This window comes from Seriola lalandi, unplaced genomic scaffold (assembly GCF_002814215.2).
Source record: "Seriola lalandi dorsalis isolate HSWRI2012SDOR001 ecotype SW California unplaced genomic scaffold, Sedor1 jcf7180002054682, whole genome shotgun sequence".
Taxonomy (NCBI): Eukaryota; Metazoa; Chordata; class Actinopteri; order Carangiformes; family Carangidae; genus Seriola; species Seriola lalandi.
The window spans coordinates 409,358-425,152 of record NW_019525235.1 but is presented as its reverse complement, the minus strand read 5'-3'; the positions used below and the strand labels follow the sequence as shown (position 1 = coordinate 425,152).

The following is a 15,795-nucleotide window of genomic DNA, read 5'->3' as shown; positions in this document are numbered from 1 at the left end:
CGCCCTGCAGGAGGCAGCAGTAATATTTTAAACCCTGAGGTGGTCGACCACAAAAGGAAGTACGTACAGCTTTGACGCATGCGCAGCTAGTGACTCAAGTCAAATGGAGGCTGTTTGAAACGTCTTGTGCTGTGAAAAAACAAACACGACTATTTTGGTTTAAGTATTTACCAGCTAGTTACGTTTGCAGAGGGCGGTCGCTATGGGTGAGTTGACAAGACGTTTATGAATATGACAGCTAGACAATTACCTACCGATAACAGCGACATTTGCATCTGCTAGCTAAATTGTTGAATTGAAAGTAATTGGAAGCCAAAATAAATGCTAAAGTGACCAAGCACAGACCTACAGACCTCCAGGACTGTACTTCAGTGACATGTTGAGGTAGCAACGTATTTTACTTGATTATTTCTGTTAATATGCTACTTTATACTAGTCCACTACATTTAAAAAAGAAAACATTGTGTCCCTTACCCCGCTACATTTATTTGACAGCTTTAGTAACTAGTTACTTCGCAGATTTAGATTATAAATGCATAAGATTACTTTTGGTACTGGTAACTGGTACTTTCCTAAGTTCATTTAGATGTTACAACGTTGGTACTTTAAATGCAGAAAGAGAAACGGAGTATTTCTACACTTTTGCATCAGTACTTTTACTTGAGTAACAGATTTGAGTAATTCTTCCACCAGTGAATAAATAGGGTGGACAGAATATAAAGACTTTTCAGTACCTAAGATTTACAATTCAACAGCAGTAGCATAAGTATAAACTCCAAAATGATAATGAAGTTGAATCAACATTGCAATTAAAACTGCTGCAATTAAACTTTAGAATTAAAGATTTAATGAAAGAAATACTTATTGCAAGGATATTCTATTAAGTGGCATTAGTTTTAGATGTGTTTAGGTGTAAATAATAAACTTAAACTGGCAACTAAGTATAAATCCTGACATTCAGAGAATAATTTAAACCTCTTCTCAATATCTGTCAGGCATCTCAATATCTTGAGATATCTTGAGATATTAGTCACCTTAGTAGAAACAAAATCTGTATTTGCTGATGAATCTCTGTCACATGGTGGTTTAATCTTATTCTCCAACTCTAATTCATATCACTGTTTTTTTTCCCTACCAGACTGCAGTGTTGATGGTGCAGAGGAGGTGGAGAACGATAGCTTGACATCTCGCACTGGAATAGAGTCCCCTGTAATGGACCGTAACCCATCCCCACCCCCAGAAACGGCTGATGGAGAGGAGGACGAAGATTTGGATGCCATTGGAGACACTGTGTACAGCAAGCACTGGCTTTTCAGCACCCTGACTCGTCTCATCCATGTAGGCAGGCTGTTATTGTTATTGTCAAATATGAAGCAGTAATTCATGGGCTCAGTGGAAAAAAGCAAGTAATCTTAATCTGAATTTGTCTGGAAAAGATGCTGGAGTATGCTCATTCCAAACAGGGACAACATTGTTGTTGCCAGTGTCACTACCTGATCCATGACGACACAATTTGTGCTGCATTTATTTTCTAGAACTATTTCACCACAGGCTTTTCTGATCAGCCAATTTAGAGACTACAGATCAAATCATTTGCAATGTAAAATCTTTAAATCACAGTTGATATTCAACTGATGGACCCATCCCCACTGTGTCACACATTGTCCCTCTGTGCCGTCTCTCTGATGCACACAGCCCTTTATAGATAAGGTGTCTTAATGTTTGTAAAATGGTCGTGTCTTGTAGATGGTCACAGAGCATGCAGAGAAGGACTCTGAAGGTCAAATGCAGCTCCCTGATGATGATGAGGAAGATCTGTGTAGAGTCTGGGATATGGCAATGGATAAGGTAGAGTTCTTTATCTTTGTCCCATAGGCTTCACATTCTTTGGTTACAAATTATTTTCTTCATCAGGGTAATTTAGCCACGAGTGATGAAATATGTTGCTTTATAAAACATTACCAGTGAATTAAAATGATACACTTAGTTGGCAGTTTATTAGGTACACCTAGCTAAAAGTGATGCATTCTAATAGACAGTCCTACAACAAATCCTCCCTTCATGAAGGTTATAATATTCTGCTTTTTATTGAAACTCTTTTAGAGAAGTTGATTTAATATCATGATAATTTGGGAGAATGTAGTTTGCCATACTGTTGACCTGTATATACTGACGGGTGTGTCTGTTATTTATCTTACCCTCATGAGTCTAAATGGAGTGAATAGGGAATCATGGAAAGGTTCATATATTTAGTAATGATCTTTTTTTTAACCAACTATTTTTTCAGGATGTGGCTGGTTTCCTGCAGGAATTCAAAGCTACAGATATCCTCCTGGGGGTGATAGCCAAATCTCATTGTCCACGTCTCACTGTGAGTGAAGTCCTTTTCTTTATATGCATTCTGTGTCAAAATATAACCCTTTTTCCAAAGACAGGTCATAGATTTTTCTTGTGCTTCTATAGGAAATTTGTGTGGGAATCCTTGGAAACATTGCTTGTTTTCCTGACACTTGTCTGACTCTCAGCCAAAATCAAGATTTAGGGTGAGTGGAAGTCATCATCTGTAATTGTCCTACTGCAATTCATTCAACTTATTGCAACTCCCCGTGTGTCCACAGCGCTGTGCTGTTGCTTCTTCTCGGAGATACAGATCCTCCAACGCTTCTGGAAACAAGCAGGTGATATTTGCATTTTCTGTAGACATGTGAGACAGAGAGACTGCGAGAGAAGTATTAACCTTTTCTGATGTTTGCAGATTGCTGCTGACCTGTGTCTCTCAGAAAGATGTTAGTTCCCTGTGGCTTCAGCGAATACGACAGCAGACGTCTGTGCGTTCCCGCCTCTGTTTCATCATGTGCAGTTCTACCAACAGTACTTTGTTTTCACTCATTCCTTTCTATATAAAGAGCTTATGAAATTTTACTTGTGGATAAAAAAGAATATTTTGTTGACATACCAAGATGAATTACATTAACTCAAAATCCCTGTAAGCTGTTTATCTTAACTATTTGTAACCTTTTGTCTGCTTTCTAAAATGGTTATTATCAGTAAATACTGTGTGTGTTTTCCCAGCTGACCTGCTTGAGAAGGTTGGAGAGCTGGTTGACAAACTGTTTGATCTTGACGAAGAGCTGATGAAGAGTTGGATCACAGCTCAGCCAAGAGAGGAGGAGGAGGATGATGGTGAAAGCTGTCTGGACGTGGCCTCATGCCTTCTTGAGGCAGCCAAGCAGCTTAGGTGGGAATCTGAAATTTTAATTCAGGAGAATGTTAGTTGTTATTTCATGCTCATGTTTATTTTCAGAGGGAATAAAAAAGTCTTACAAGTATAAAAAAAAAAAAAAAAAAAAAAAAAAAAAAAAAAAAAAAAATGAACCAGTTAAATGAGTTTATGTGTATAAACTGCAGGGAATTTGTGAATACGACAGCCAGTCACATCACTTGATATCAAATTTGATATAGAAGTTATAGAATTCAAGGCACCAACTATGCAAGTACAGATTAATTCTGTCTATGATTTTGAACACACTTCTGGTACTGCCTCCTCTCTTTTTTGTATATATATTAATGCAATGCACCAGTAGTTTGCTTTTTATTTTTCCCTCATAAAACAGATACATTATTCATTATTTGTGTGATACAGCAGAGTTTATACTAAATACATGATGTTGATGATGTAGTTGAGCATTCAATAATAATAAATTGTTTTCACAGACAAGAGAGTCCGAATGGCTTGGAGGTTTACCTTCATGCCCTCCAACTCCTCACCACCATAGATGAGGGCATTCAGGTTTTTGGTAAGACTGATCATCATACTGAGTTCAGCTGCTGGCTTTCCATCTCAGAACTGAAACGTGTTCACTGGAGTTGTTGACTCAATCAGTGAACTCTTAACAGATAAGACATTGTTTTATTGTTTCTTCTAGCGGCCCCTGATGGACCCGGCAAAGCAATATGGGACTTTGTTTGTGGGGTGGTATGTGAGGACCTTTGCCAGCCAAATGATCCTCCAGTTGTCCTGCAAGAGCAGAAGAGCATTTTGGTTCAGGCGTTTTCTGTGCTTCAGGCTCTTCATAGTTGCCAGGAGCAATGGCCCAGCAAAAGTGACACAAGTAAGTTTTCTAACCTCTAAATTTGATGAAAAATGTATGATTGGAAGTATGACAATAAGGTAAATGAAATCAATGAATAAGTGAATGTCAGATGAGATTGGACGATAATTTGTAAAAGTATCATGGTCACCTTGAGATCATGTGGCAAACACCTGTTCGTAAGGATAAGGAGAAAATATGGGTAAGAGGATCAATGACTGAATTAACAATTTCTTTTATCGAGTTAGTTCTGAGTCCATCGGGTCCCTCTGCTGAATCCTTTAACTTCATAATGATACTTGATAATAATGATAAGTATTTCTTTAGCAGTGGCTTAAATCAGCTCACCAGTATCATTAAAATTCTTGTGATCTCTTGTGGAGTATTTAGATTTGCTGTGCTTATTGACCCTGGTCTGAATCAACTGGAATACGGGAAGATGATCAGAAGTATCAGTCAACAATAATCCTGCAGTAATATTGTAATCTAGATAATTAATTAATATGTTGTCAATGAGCGTAGCAGATGAGCTTGTTATTATAGTGTGTATGAATCCCGGGATAAAAATAAGTTGAAGAAAGTGTGTTAAGAAAATCAACAGTAGATGACAATTCATCTTTGTGGAGGTTGATATTGAAATTGCCAAGTAACACACACATCTTCTCTTCCTTACATATAATTTCCAGGGTACAGTAAAGGGCATCTGTGAAAGTGCTGATGACAGAATCAGGTGGTCTATAGGTACATTCAGTTATAATACTTTTGACATCAAAAAGGTAAACAACAGGGAGTTTTGATGAACAATGACTCCACATCAGACTTATCTAAATTAAGACTAAGTGGTTTTGTAAATAAATTGAGACTCCATCTCTTATTCTGCTCTCCCTGCAAGAATGAACAGAAATGAATTGTGACATCGGATAAAGACATGCTATATCCTCATTGAGCCGAGTTTCTGCTAGAGCAATCACTGAAAAAATATGCTTTACAGTGGATAAGTACTGAGTTAGGTGGTCATAGTTTTTAGGAAAACTACAGATATTCAAGTGAAAAGTTGAAAACGTATATACTTTTTTTCTGAGCAGCTCCACTGATATTTCTAAATGTGCCACGTGAATGTTGTTGTTTCCAAGTTGTTTCCTTGTTTGAAGTGGTTACTGGCCAACAAAAACATCCAAATCCCCCAAAACTGTAGGGATTGTTTTGTCTGTGCAGTTCACACACAGCTGCTGCTTTTCACTGGAAACTGCATTCAAACTAGTGCATTTTCCTCACAGTGGGAAGAGAGACTGTTCAAAACAGTCACAGTTTGACCCTCTTTTCTATGTGGACATTGAACAAAACACCAGTGAACACTAGTATATCCTATAGTGTTTTAGTTTTATATTAAAAAAAGAATACAATACAAATTTAATAAGAATACCTGCTCAGACTTACAGTAGGTTTTTGACAGTAAAAAGGTGCAGTGTTTCCTCCTTTTCAATGTGCTTACTTTTAATAAATAATTGAATCTGTTATTCTGCAAATATCTTCTGTCTGTTGTTTTCAGGTCCCTCCCTTATAGCGACCATTTTGCGGGTGCTCCAGAACCACAGTGAGTGCAAAGATGATGGTACCAACAAAGAAAGCACAAAAGATGAACTGCTCCAGACCCTGGCAGAGATCACAGCTGAGTTTCTAGCTGACATCTTCAATCAGATCACCAAGGTAATGCCACCAAAGGAACACCTTGCTCACTTCCCTGTTGGATCATATTATTTACTCAGATTCTTAAATACAGCTGTTTAAGGATAAAATGCAACAATATGAACCAGAACTTTCTGTTCTAAGGTCACTGAAGTGTCCATCGTGTTTTTCCTTCTTCATAGGACACTGTGGCAGATTTGGTGAATAAAGGTTTTCTGACAGAGAAGACATGTCTCATAGCTGCTGGCAGTTTACTGCCCAACTTTAAGACTTCGGTAAGTATTTTGTCCAAACAGTTTAAGTAGATTAAAAACATGCATTGCAATACAATGAAAGATATATAATTTTAATGTCAGCATGAGGGGTGAGGCTTTACCTCTTTTCCTTTCACATACTGTAATCCCTTACACAGGTTGTCAACCAAGGTACAATACAATCAAGCTCCACTTGTAACAGTTTGTTGTGGAATATTAAAGTGATAATTTGGGTTATTTTTCATGGGGTTATGTGAGATACTTAGATACATAATTAGTGTATTTCCTGTAGTACATTTGGATCAGTGCACTGTCAGTTTGGACAGGGGGTCAGCAGAAAAAAACCTGTTTAGCCACCTAAAGAACACCCACTGTCTAACTACAGTATTCCCAAGCACATACACTCAACTCTTTTTGACTTAAACAGCTGATCAGTGGCGTAATACAGCAGGTTTGCTTGTGTGGAGTAATATGGTGGTTCAACGGTTGAAAAAAAACGAGTGGGCTGTTTGACAGCAAGATAAAGCAGTGAAAATATTCAAAATAAAGTGTACACTTAAACCGATGTTGGCTTTTTTTCGGTGGACATTTTTGAAGTGGCTAAAATATGTTTTATCTGCTGACCCCATTCACCTCACTTCAAATAACCTGAACTATTGCTTTAATATCCTTTCTGCTTTTCATTAGATCAAAGTCCATTGTAAAATGTTTGGTAATTTCAATGCTGGCCAATCTTAAACTCCTTATCTAATAACCAATTATACTTTGTATTATTTTTTTTTGTTTCTGCTAAAAGGAATAATAGAGAATTTATTTAGCTCTAGAAAACAATTTAGCTCCTTCAAGTAGTTCTAAGTGGAATAACGCTGGGTTTCTCCACTGTTAGTGAAACAAAATAAGCAGTTTTAAAATATCATTGTAGACTCTGGTATCTTGTGATGGATAACTGTCTTTATTGCTGCTTTTGATGTTGAATTTTCTTCAAATTTCTTGTCCACATATTTTCTCTGGAGTAGCTTAATGGTCACGTGTGCAAACCATTGCCTGTAATGCCATTGTTCACATAAAGGATTATTTTTAGAGCTTGTGTCAGTTTAGGACATGTGATGGACTGCTACTATACACCACCAGCTCCTGTGGAAAATAAACATCATGTTTCCACCCCACCCTTCCTCCTCCTGTGCAGTTTCAGCACCTGCAGCTCATGTTGGCAGAGACTGATCCCCAGCTGGCAGACGTGGTGAGGAAACAGTTTCCTGACTGAGACACAGATCAGTGTTCAGCACTCATCCTGACTCTCACCACTGCTTTTTATAGTGGACTTTATTTCCTCTCCAAAGATCCTGCTACAAGTCAGAATATTTGCATTTCCACCGGAAAGACTCGGATGTCACACCAAGTTACGCTTATGTTTTAAGTTTTTACTTGTTTTTAGAATACTATTTTTGTATTAATTAAATAATGTCTTTTTATTGAAAACAATATGTGCTTGTAATTTTTACTCAAACATTTTTATCATTGCTGGATGCACAGGCCTCAGTCAAACAGCAGAACAGTCTATAGAGAGGTGCTTCACTTTTTCAACCTAAAGAATCAACAGAAAACCATAACAATAATATTAATAATAATAATGATATTAATGGCTTTCATCGGACTACCTTTGCACATATCACTGTAAAATTACAGAGCATTTATATGAAGGCAGTCAATTGGCATCCAAATTCATTAACCTGTGAGCATGTTCTCTTTTTTATTTTATTTATTTATTCTTTATTATTTCAAAATGTAAATAAGACACTGGTACAATGAAGATCTAACTGTAGTGTTGTACATGTTACAGTTCAATGAAGTATACACTACCTTTGATAATTACATTATTTTGGGCTCTACTACATGAAGGCAAATGTCTGTCAGTCATGTTTCCAGAAAAATTTGACATACAAGCCTTCACTGCAGCATTTAGCCAAAACTTAACAAAATGTTTCCATATTTATTTCTTAAACATTAAATACCTTTATCACAAAGTATACATTGTTTTAATTAATCAGTTGTTTTTTTTAATACAATGAAAATATACATTTCTGTATCAAATTAAATTGCATTGAATGTGTACTGAGTCACCTTTCCAAGCATATGAGTAATGGTGCTAATGCTGATGACAACATCAAGTGTTTACCAGAGGGTGACAGTCACTCGCTAAGGACAATAAAATTAGATGAAAGGCTTGAGCCAGGCAACAATGAACTCATTTGGTTTCCAAATGCACCATTTCACCCACTCATGGAGAAGAGCAGGACAGCCTGCGCGTTTTCCAGCAAGCTTACGAAGGCTCTGAATATAGCAGCTTTTTAATTAAAGCTTGGATTGATATGTAGAACACTCTTTCTAATGGAAATCCTGAAATGGTCAGAGTGTATGCGAGACAGAGATCACCACCTATGGGAAAAAAAAAACTGTCTTTTTAATCCTGCTATCTTGAAACACGTTCTGAACCTTGACTAGACTCGTGATGCACATAGGTGGCCGGTGCCTTGATCTGCGAGTCATGTTGTGTTTGTGTTGTAAATGGCAAGAATGATGTAGATGTAATCATGCTTGGCCTTTCAAGATTGCTTGTGGCCAGTGACTTGCACTTTGCTGGCTGCTCTGTCTTCAGGCTTCGCTCCCGGGCAAGTCATGTCATAGAGATCAGAGTGAAGCCCAGATGTTTCCTGCTGCCCTGCCAAACTTCATTGTCAGTCTGCCAGGCTTCACAGCAGCTTGATATGATCTGACTCCATGAACCTAACGCAGCAGGCCGTTGCTCGTGTGGCCGGTGCTTTATACACATCAGTGACGCCAAGGCATGTCAGGCCTGTCTGATGCTGATGCTGGATGTCATTTATTTCTTTTTCTGTTTACCTCTGCCCACAAAACTAACTTGCTGGTTTTTTTTTTTTTTAAATGACCTGACATTTACCCTCACAGTGAAATACGTTCTATTTTGGTCTCTCATTTGTGTGAAAATTCATGTGTTCAAAGTCCTTATGTAACCCAGAAAGAATATAACACTACCTTTCACATGTGTGGGCTGTCAGTGTTTGGGCTAATAAACAGCTTTTCTACAACAACAAATAGTCTTTAATCTGTGACCAAATGGGATGAACAAGTATTTTCTGTGGATACGTCAGTGAAAGGGATTAGGAGACTCATGATTGAAGGCATTCGTCATTCGACATGAACTGAGCATATTTTCTAAGAATAATTTTTGTGTCAGGCCAAGACTGATCTCTCTTGGATGACAAAAATAACAATGTGGTCAGGGCTGGACCATCTGAATTAAGCCCTCCTGAGTGTGTAAAATGGCCCTGACACTGGAGTAGTACCTGTTGCTGGGTGAGCAGGAGGGATAATGAAGGGATGAAGAATGCGTGTGTGTGCAGCATCACGTTCCCTCTCCTTTGATTCCAAGGCCTGGCCTATTCACAACCACCTGGTCAAGGCGTGTTAATAAAGACACATGATGCTGTTGGGTGCAATCAAAGCCCCCTTCAGCTCATTTCCTGAGTTCCCTGGGCTTTCTATCTCTTGTCAACAGAATCACAATGAAACTTTCCCCTTCGTGATCCCCGAATATCAAAGACATTGACGTTTCCTCCTCGCAAAGGAGATTGGTGATGTGATGTGGTGATGTTGATGTTTGCATTTGCCTTAACTGTCGGTTCTGCTGCTTCAACTAGCTTATCTGTTAGGGTATTGTAATTATGCTATACCGCGTGTGACCACTGTCAATAATATTTCTCTCACAATGTCATCAACACAAGTGAATTCATACAGAGGATAAAAGGTATATTCCCAACAATAATCTTACACCAGGCATGCTCAGTGTCAGTTTCAAAATTAGGCTGAACATCCTCAAATCAATTAAAAAATTTGGATTGAAAAATATAAATTTTTGTCTATACACCAACAATGAAAAAGGAAAGCAATTTTTTTAAACAAAGCAAGGCAGCTTTATTTATATGGTACATCTCAAACACAAACATTTCAACATGCCTTATATGCAAAGAGTCTTAAGTGAAATAGAATTGAAAAAAAGTTTAGGTATACGTTGTAAATTTTCCCAAATGCAACAAGGGAAATAAAAGTACAGAAGAGAAGTCAGTCAATCAAAAACAAAGGAGAACAGCAGAGTATTCAATTTGGTTTTGACAGTGTCTGGAGTTGGGGTGCGTTTGAAATCATCAGGAAGTTGTTTTAAGCTGTGCGCAGTATAGTAGCTTAAAGCAGCTTCATTCTGATTTGAGGTTTTTAACTGTTTCTTAGATCTAAAAAACCGTACTGGGTTTATATTCTTCAAGGCGATCATGAATGTATTTTGGTCTCAGACTGTTGAGTGATTCATAAACTAGCAGCAGCATTTTAAAATCTATTCTACAGCTAACTGGAAGCACGAGTGAAGATAGAAGAACAGGACTATTTTGTGCTCAGTTCCTCTGGTTTGTGTTTTGACAGCTGTGTTCTGAATGAGCTGACATGCTCTAACAGTCTTTTATGGAAGACCAGACAAAAGACTGATGGAAAAGTCTATCTTGCTGGTGATCAAGGCATGAATGACTTCAACTAAAACTAAACTTTGCCTGTGCTTTAGTTATTGCTTTGACGTGTCACCAAGATGTTTATCGGGATAATTTGTGTTTTTGTCTTTATAACTGTGGAATCGAGCCGAGCAGTAACTTTCATTCTTTCCGCCTTTTTGCCAAATACCATTATTTCCATCTTGTGTTTATTTAATTCAAGGGAATTTAATTGCATCCAGCTATTTACCTTGTGTAAACATTGGTAGAGTGAGTCTAAGGGGCCATATTCATAGTCATCATAAAAAAGTTAAGTGTGTCTGTGTAGCTGTGATAACGAACATTATTATCATGTATGATTTGACCTATAAAAGGAGCATGTACAGGCTGTGAATAACAACAACATCCCTAATTATTGTTTTTACATATCCTATTGCCTCTTTTCACTTACTGTCAGATCTTTTTGCATAATGTTGAATTGAGATGTTTGCTAAGAAAGGTGCTATATAAATAAAGTTATTATCATTATTATTAACAGTGGCTCAAGAATTGAGCCCTGGGGAACTCCATATGTCTCCGCTCGTGATCTGCTCAGATTTCTGATCACCAATGGCAGCAACAGCTCCCGACTTCTGTCTGAATTCATTAGTTTTTGCATAAGTGTGAGTAAGCTGAATGAATGTGGTAAAATTTTTAAATGTGAATGTATCCATGTTTCATTTTAGCCAAACATCAACCTATGATATATCCTATATATTATACATACAATTATACTAAATATATTAGTAAATAAATTTGGTTTTCAAGAACTGTTGTGGCTTTTGTAAATTGTCTTTTAATTATTAGTATCTGAGAAATCATGTGGTATTTGGAGATAGAATTTACTTTAATAACCCACCTAAAGCATTATACGCAAATGTCTAAAAACATTTCCAAATTAATCTAGTGTCAAATCCAATGAAATCAGTGTTTAAACCTTTTTTAATCATTATCATTCTCTTTTTTTTTTTTTTTTTGCATAATGTAAAACGTTTCTATTTTGAATGTGGCAGGTGTTTATGGTCGCAGCTCTATCCTGTCCTGTCCTTGTGTACACTGACGCCTGTCACCAAGTGGCATATGTTGCTGTTTGTTCTGCAATGAAAGAATTGGAGCTAATTAAAGAGACGTAGTCCTGCCACAGGAAGTGTACGTAAGCAGACCATTCACAGTTCTGATTAGTTAGTTGTTCAAACAAGGCTCAGGATCAGGTGAAAGACTGGAATTCAGTGTTGATGAAGTGCTCTTAGAAGACCTTGAATTTTCTGGAAATTTAAATAACACTGGTCAGAAGTGGAAAAGCTGCCTGAACATCCTACAGAAGTAGAACCACTGAAACTCTGCTGATTTTTTCTTAAGTAGATATAAAATCTATAAAAAGAATTGAGTAAAACACACACATGTACATAAGATCTTTCAATGCAAAATATAAGTGTTCACTATGAATATACTGATTAAGTCTGTTAATCAAAATAAAAAGACCTACTACAGTATACTGATGTTTCTTTTTAGTTTTTTAGCAAACAAATGCAGCTGGGCAGATGTTATCTAAATTACTATCACGGATTAAATTGAGCATTAAGATTACACTATGTTAACTGTAGTGTTCGCATAGATTTGATGCTGAAAAACTCTAAAATCTGTACTCTGCAATAGATGAGAATATGATGTATTTAAGTAATAAACTGAAGTCACTTTTTATATATTCATATAGTTTCATGTTATACAATTCAAATCATTTTCATTTTAGTCTCATGCCAAACATTTGCCCATCCCAAATGGGCATCCATTGCAGCATTATCTGTTTGTCTATTTGCTTAGATGCAAATATTTAGCAGAAGAGGAAGGAAGGAAAGCTACAAGCCAAAAATTAAGGCTTTTTTTCTCATTTTCCTGATTTTCTCCAAGTAACTGACTAAAGGTTTGCGCAGGTGAACAGCCAACTCAGTCTTTGTGCGTCATCTTTATTTACAAAATCATTTTCTAGCTTTATATTACTAAACAAAGTATTCCCTTTGTTTGTTAACATTATTTTCTGTTTTTATAGTTAGTATTAAAACTGACCACTGTGGTGTGTTTCTTGTGATTTCTCCATGTGTTCAGATGTGCAACTATTACCTTTGTTAAATACAGGTAAAATTACTGAGTTGAAAATATTTGAACACATGTTCAATCACAGTAACAGGTGTGAATGTAATTAGTTATTTTAGTCCTGACAGATGGCATCTGCTCAGGTGTTTCTGATTAAGACACTGATCTCTATCAAAGACACTGACGTCTGACCACCCTGTGGAGAATGCAGTAGGGATGCACATTGTTGTTGTGGTATTTTAGTGTAATTTATCTTCCATGTGCCCAGTGAGCTGTAGTGCAGGTTTAACACATTCTAATGCTCATGTTGGGCAGCTTCTTAGTGCCATGGGTGAGATTAGCTGGGGAGATCTCTTGCAGCTTGATGCTCAGACACTGTGAGTAAATCCCTCTGATTGAAGTGAACAGAACTGGGACAGAGTGGCTATGGTGCAGCTTTGACACACTCGGACACATCTGCAACATAACATCTCCTCTTCACAAACCACAGTGATCAAGAAATAAAAGCTTGTACAACAATGTTGTTTATTCCTGACAGATTTCATGTGAGCATTAAAGACAGTTTGGTCACCTGGTTTAGCCTGACAGCCCATCAACAGCCTTTCGATGGGTGGTTTCCTCAAAAGTAGGTCATGTTTCAGTATAGAGATGCGTAAATGTATCGAGTGCTCCAGTATAGAGCATGAAGTGCCTCAAGTGGAGCTGCAAATGGTCAATATTGGTGAATTGAGTATTTTAGTTCAGCTATAACTAAGGAAAAATTATTTCATGGTACACATGCATTTTGATGAATATACAGAAATATTTAAAGAATATTTCCACTTTGTGCCTTTTCAACATGTTGTCTAATTTGTGTTTTGACTAAGTACATTTGGCACAGTTTGTATAATTAATATGGAAGAATATCTCTGTTATAGATGGACTATCGAGTCTTGAGAATGACTTAAATTTTCCACCTGGAAAATGTTTATTAATGACTTGTTGCGTCATATTATCTCATCCTTGAAGCTCATTATCCAGAGACCACTATCCACAGCTGGGTCACCAGGAGAGTGAACCACAATAAGCCATCATATTCATGCTGCACTCTCTGACCCCTGTCAAAGTCCTCCTTGGCTTAAAGCATCTCAAGGCATCTGTGTCAATTACCCTCTGAGTGGCAGAGATACTATGAGCCACTTTATTTATTATAGTCAGTACTAACTGTTTAAACTCACAGTTAATAATAAATAAAAAGATAAGTTGGTATAAAGATAATATTAGAGTATGTGTATTCATGATCACTGCTGAAAAACCACCAGATGGATAAAAACAATGCATGATTTGTAAACTGGATGCAGCATGAGATCTAATGAACCTCTGAATACGACATTAAATGAAGGAGATCTGATCCAGGACCTGTCAAGACATGGGGAGATTAAAGACATGGATGCAGCAACTGCAGCATGAAAGTGATGCTGTGAAAATGTATTTATAAGTAGATTTGGATGTGCTTGATCCTGCTCTGCAGGAGGCTACATCAGTGTTTTGGCTTCATGAAAGGAACAGTTCATTACTGAATCCTGAACAAAGACATGGTCATACCATTCAGTAGGCTTTGTCCTTTTCCTGCTTTTTCTTTCCTCTTAATAAAGAAGCAAGCCTCAATACCTATTCTAGGGAAAGAAAATTCAACCTTTTTCTGTGTATTAGTCATAGAGTTAACATGTCTATAAGGTCCACAATGCTCTTTGTTTTGCTTGAGGCAGCTGCAGCCTGGTTAACTACTTGTGACGTTCACTGACGTGTGCTGGTGTAAATGGACGGCTGCAGAACTACAAGGACAGTTTGTTTCTTTTCCTGTCAGAGAAATGTGTTTTGAATAGTCAAGTTCCCTCTATACAGGCTGAGGACAATATGGAATAGCTACTTTATGTTTTATAAAATGTCAGAATCAGAGCACATTGGTTTTATAAACCAAATGGAGAAAATGTATAGTAGAGAATCAGAGGTTTAGGCTGAATCCGATGCTGTCCAGCTGGCAGGTTGCTCCAGCTGCCCACCAGAACCAATCAAATCCATTATACAACAGTCAGTTTCAGTGTGTTGGTCGCTGTTCTCAATGTTGCCAGAGACAGAAATGATGTGTGACAGCAGACAGTGTACAACTTTCTTCAGAGATAATGCAGCTAATGCCAGATCACATCAGGTCTTATCTATCAGAACACTAACCTTATTCAAATATCTTTTATAAAAAGTATTTCCCCAATAGTTAACAATTCTACAGTTTTAGACCATTTAAAATTTCTTTGTTAAAATACTATCTATACTTGCCTGTTTTCAGTTCAGTTTTAAGCATTATATTATTTCAGTGGTTTTTTGCTTCTTTTTATTTGTTGAGCATTTTCTCCTCAGCTCTGTTACAATAGGAACTATATAAATAAAATTGTATTATTATTATTTAAAAAAAAATTTGTCTACAAAATATCAGAAAAGTAAAAAATAAGCACAATTTCCCAGAGTGATGATATCTTCAACTTGAGTGATTCATCTGATAAACAGTCTAAAATATAATATCTAATTTACAATCATATAGCAAAAAAAAAAGTGGCAAATCACAATGTTGCAAATTTTAAATGTTGCAAATAGGAAATGTTTGGTGTTTTGTTTGGGCTGAAGAAATCAATTATTTATCAAAGTTGTTGTCAATTAAATTGTTTTTGTAAATTGCTGCCAAATAATTTTCTTTTCATCCACTGATCAATTAATTATTTCTGCTGTAATTTCTATTAAAATAGCCTCAAAAACAAGACACTCACTACTGAGAGTTTCTGTAACCCAGCCTGTGTGTTTTTATGGTCAGCTGTAGGATCATATATAATTTGTTTGCTGTGGTTATTATTGCTAAGTGTGACTAACACTGCCACCAGCTCTAAGCAGAGGTAACATGGAGATGTACATTAGTTGTGTTTTGTAGCTCAGGGAATCTATATTTGTTTGTGCATTAAAGCAGAAATGGTTGCCTTATATAGGTGGAGATAATAAGGAGCTTAAGCTAACAGCCAGGTAAACATGGTCACTGATCTGATCTTGAGGGGT

At 36.9% G+C, this 15,795-nt stretch overlaps 1 protein-coding gene across 1 annotated transcript; it reads left to right on the top strand.

Moving 5' to 3' along the window:
• Window positions 1-76: 76 nt before the first annotated feature.
• saal1 (serum amyloid A-like 1) lies at window positions 77-7,513 on the top strand. Its single transcript, XM_023422390.2, has 13 exons — window positions 77-206; window positions 1,139-1,338; window positions 1,747-1,848; window positions 2,288-2,371; window positions 2,464-2,543; window positions 2,619-2,678; window positions 2,756-2,871; window positions 3,073-3,238; window positions 3,715-3,797; window positions 3,927-4,112; window positions 5,641-5,798; window positions 5,960-6,052; window positions 7,218-7,513. The coding sequence occupies exons 1-13, from the start codon at window positions 203-205 to the stop codon at window positions 7,293-7,295; spliced, it is 1,410 nt and encodes a 469-aa protein (XP_023278158.1). The 5' UTR covers window positions 77-202; the 3' UTR covers window positions 7,296-7,513.
• Window positions 7,514-15,795: the final 8,282 nt, after the last annotated feature.